Below are 1,783 nucleotides of genomic sequence, written 5' to 3' on the forward strand. Positions count from 1 at the left end.
AAAAAAAAAGTTCAAGGAACAGTAAGGGAATGACCAAGCTGAAATCGAGGGTCAGGTCTCTGCTTCCCAAGAACCCCTCCTGCAGCTTCACCTTGTCGCCTGATGTCCTGGGTCATCCCACCAGAGCAGCAATTGAAAAGATGCGTGAGAGGGTGCTGAGGTGGAATCTGGGAGGTTCCTGAAACTCCACCCACCCCAGACCCTGCTTCTGATGCCCACATGGGCCTCACCTCGGTACCAGCCTCGATACCACCCTTCCTTTCAGCGCTCTCTGGCCTCAGCCTCAATGGCCTGACCATCTTCTCTTTCTGCAAGACTCCAGATCTACGGACTCCCAACAACCTGCTGGTACTGAGCCTGGCCCTGGCAGACAGTGGGATCAGCCTGAATGCCCTTGTTGCAGCTGTATCCAGCCTCCTCCGGTACCAGCCCCTTCCCCTTGCATAGTCTCTGGCACCTCGGGGTCACGGGCAAGCAAACCAGAACCTTTCTTTCTACCTATAGAGAACTGTCACAAGGTTAGAGGTTAAGTAGGCAGAATTAAGTTAAATTCAAATTCCTGGTTATTGATGAAGACGTAGCCAGTGTCTGTAATTGTAGGGGTTGCTCAGATCTGACCAAAGAGACGGTGGACTGGAGGGATTCAGAACCTGAACCCTGTGTTCAAGGGACTGAACCTTGAGTCCTTGCTTTATCATTTCCAGTCTTGGGATACGTCTACCAGTTACATATTACAACCTAATTATTATGTTTTGTTGGATGTACTGGTTTAATTATTTACAAACAGCTTGAACTAATACTCTCTGGCAGGACTTAAGTAGGTGTTTGTTAAAGCAAACAGGATTTAGACCAGCGTTTAGTACCTCATGGGCACACCAGGGTCTTGTCATGCAGTCTGCAAAGGTGTCTTTGGAGTCTACATCAGTAAGATTTCCTCTTCTCACAGTGAACCAGCGCTTCTTCCTTAGCTTCACCATGGGAATGAGAACCCAAGATTTGGGGGTTTACCCTCTAGGTTTGCCTTCATCTGTTGTGGTACCCTGGATAAAAAACTTTTGCTTCTCTTGGCCTCAGTTTACCCACCTGTAATGGAGACAGATGATCATCCCCAAGGACCTTTGGGCCCATTGGTGGTTCATTATACCACTGACCTAAACTCTGGGGTCCACCATGGGAAGACACTGTTAATAAGGTCCTCCTTGCAGGAGCAGGGATAACATCCAGGAATCTTCCAGCTTCCTCTGGGCAGGTGTGGATGCGGGGAAGGATGGAGGGAAGGTTCACTACTCCCATTGTTTCCCACAGGCGCTGGCCATATGGTTCAGAAGGCTGCCAGGCTCATGGTTTCCAGGGTTTTGCAATGGCTCTCGCAAGCATCAGTGGTAGTGCAGCCATCGCCTGGGGTCGCTACCACCACTACTGCACCCGTATGTCTCTGGGCCTGCTGACTTTGGGGACACTGAGCATAGGAGGATAAAAGAGAGGGCAGGGTGATCAGTACTCAATTCAGCTTAGTGATTTCCAAACAGGAGAGTGTGGTTGGGAGGGAGGGCACATGCACATAATGTATTACATTCATTACAGAAGAGGAGGGTGAGGGAGGGTGGGGAAGGCCTGCTTTGAGATGCTCATTAGAAAGACTGTGTCTGTCCTTGCTACAGTCTTCCTTCAAGGCTTTGAACCTCAGTTTTATTCTCTGCAAGATTATTTTAAAAAACAATCTTTAGAGATTCATCTTGAAAATCAAATGAGATCATGGGCATAGAAAACATCCTGGAAGTCA

The 1,783-nt window shown here is 48.6% G+C and overlaps 1 protein-coding gene across 1 annotated transcript in view; it reads left to right on the plus strand.

The window, feature by feature from the left end:
• The window catches only part of Rgr (retinal G protein coupled receptor), a 12,171-nt gene that overhangs the window by 1,980 nt on the left and 8,408 nt on the right, over nucleotides 1-1,783 (plus strand). The window contains exons 2-3 of the mRNA XM_005348668.2: nucleotides 266-422; nucleotides 1,306-1,427. Of these exons, the coding sequence (XP_005348725.2) occupies nucleotides 266-422; nucleotides 1,306-1,427 (279 nt within the window). The remainder of the gene's footprint in view (nucleotides 1-265; nucleotides 423-1,305; nucleotides 1,428-1,783) is intronic.

Source organism: Microtus ochrogaster, chromosome 6 (assembly GCF_000317375.1).
Source record: "Microtus ochrogaster isolate Prairie Vole_2 chromosome 6, MicOch1.0, whole genome shotgun sequence".
Lineage (NCBI taxonomy): Eukaryota > Metazoa > Chordata > Mammalia > Rodentia > Cricetidae > Microtus > Microtus ochrogaster.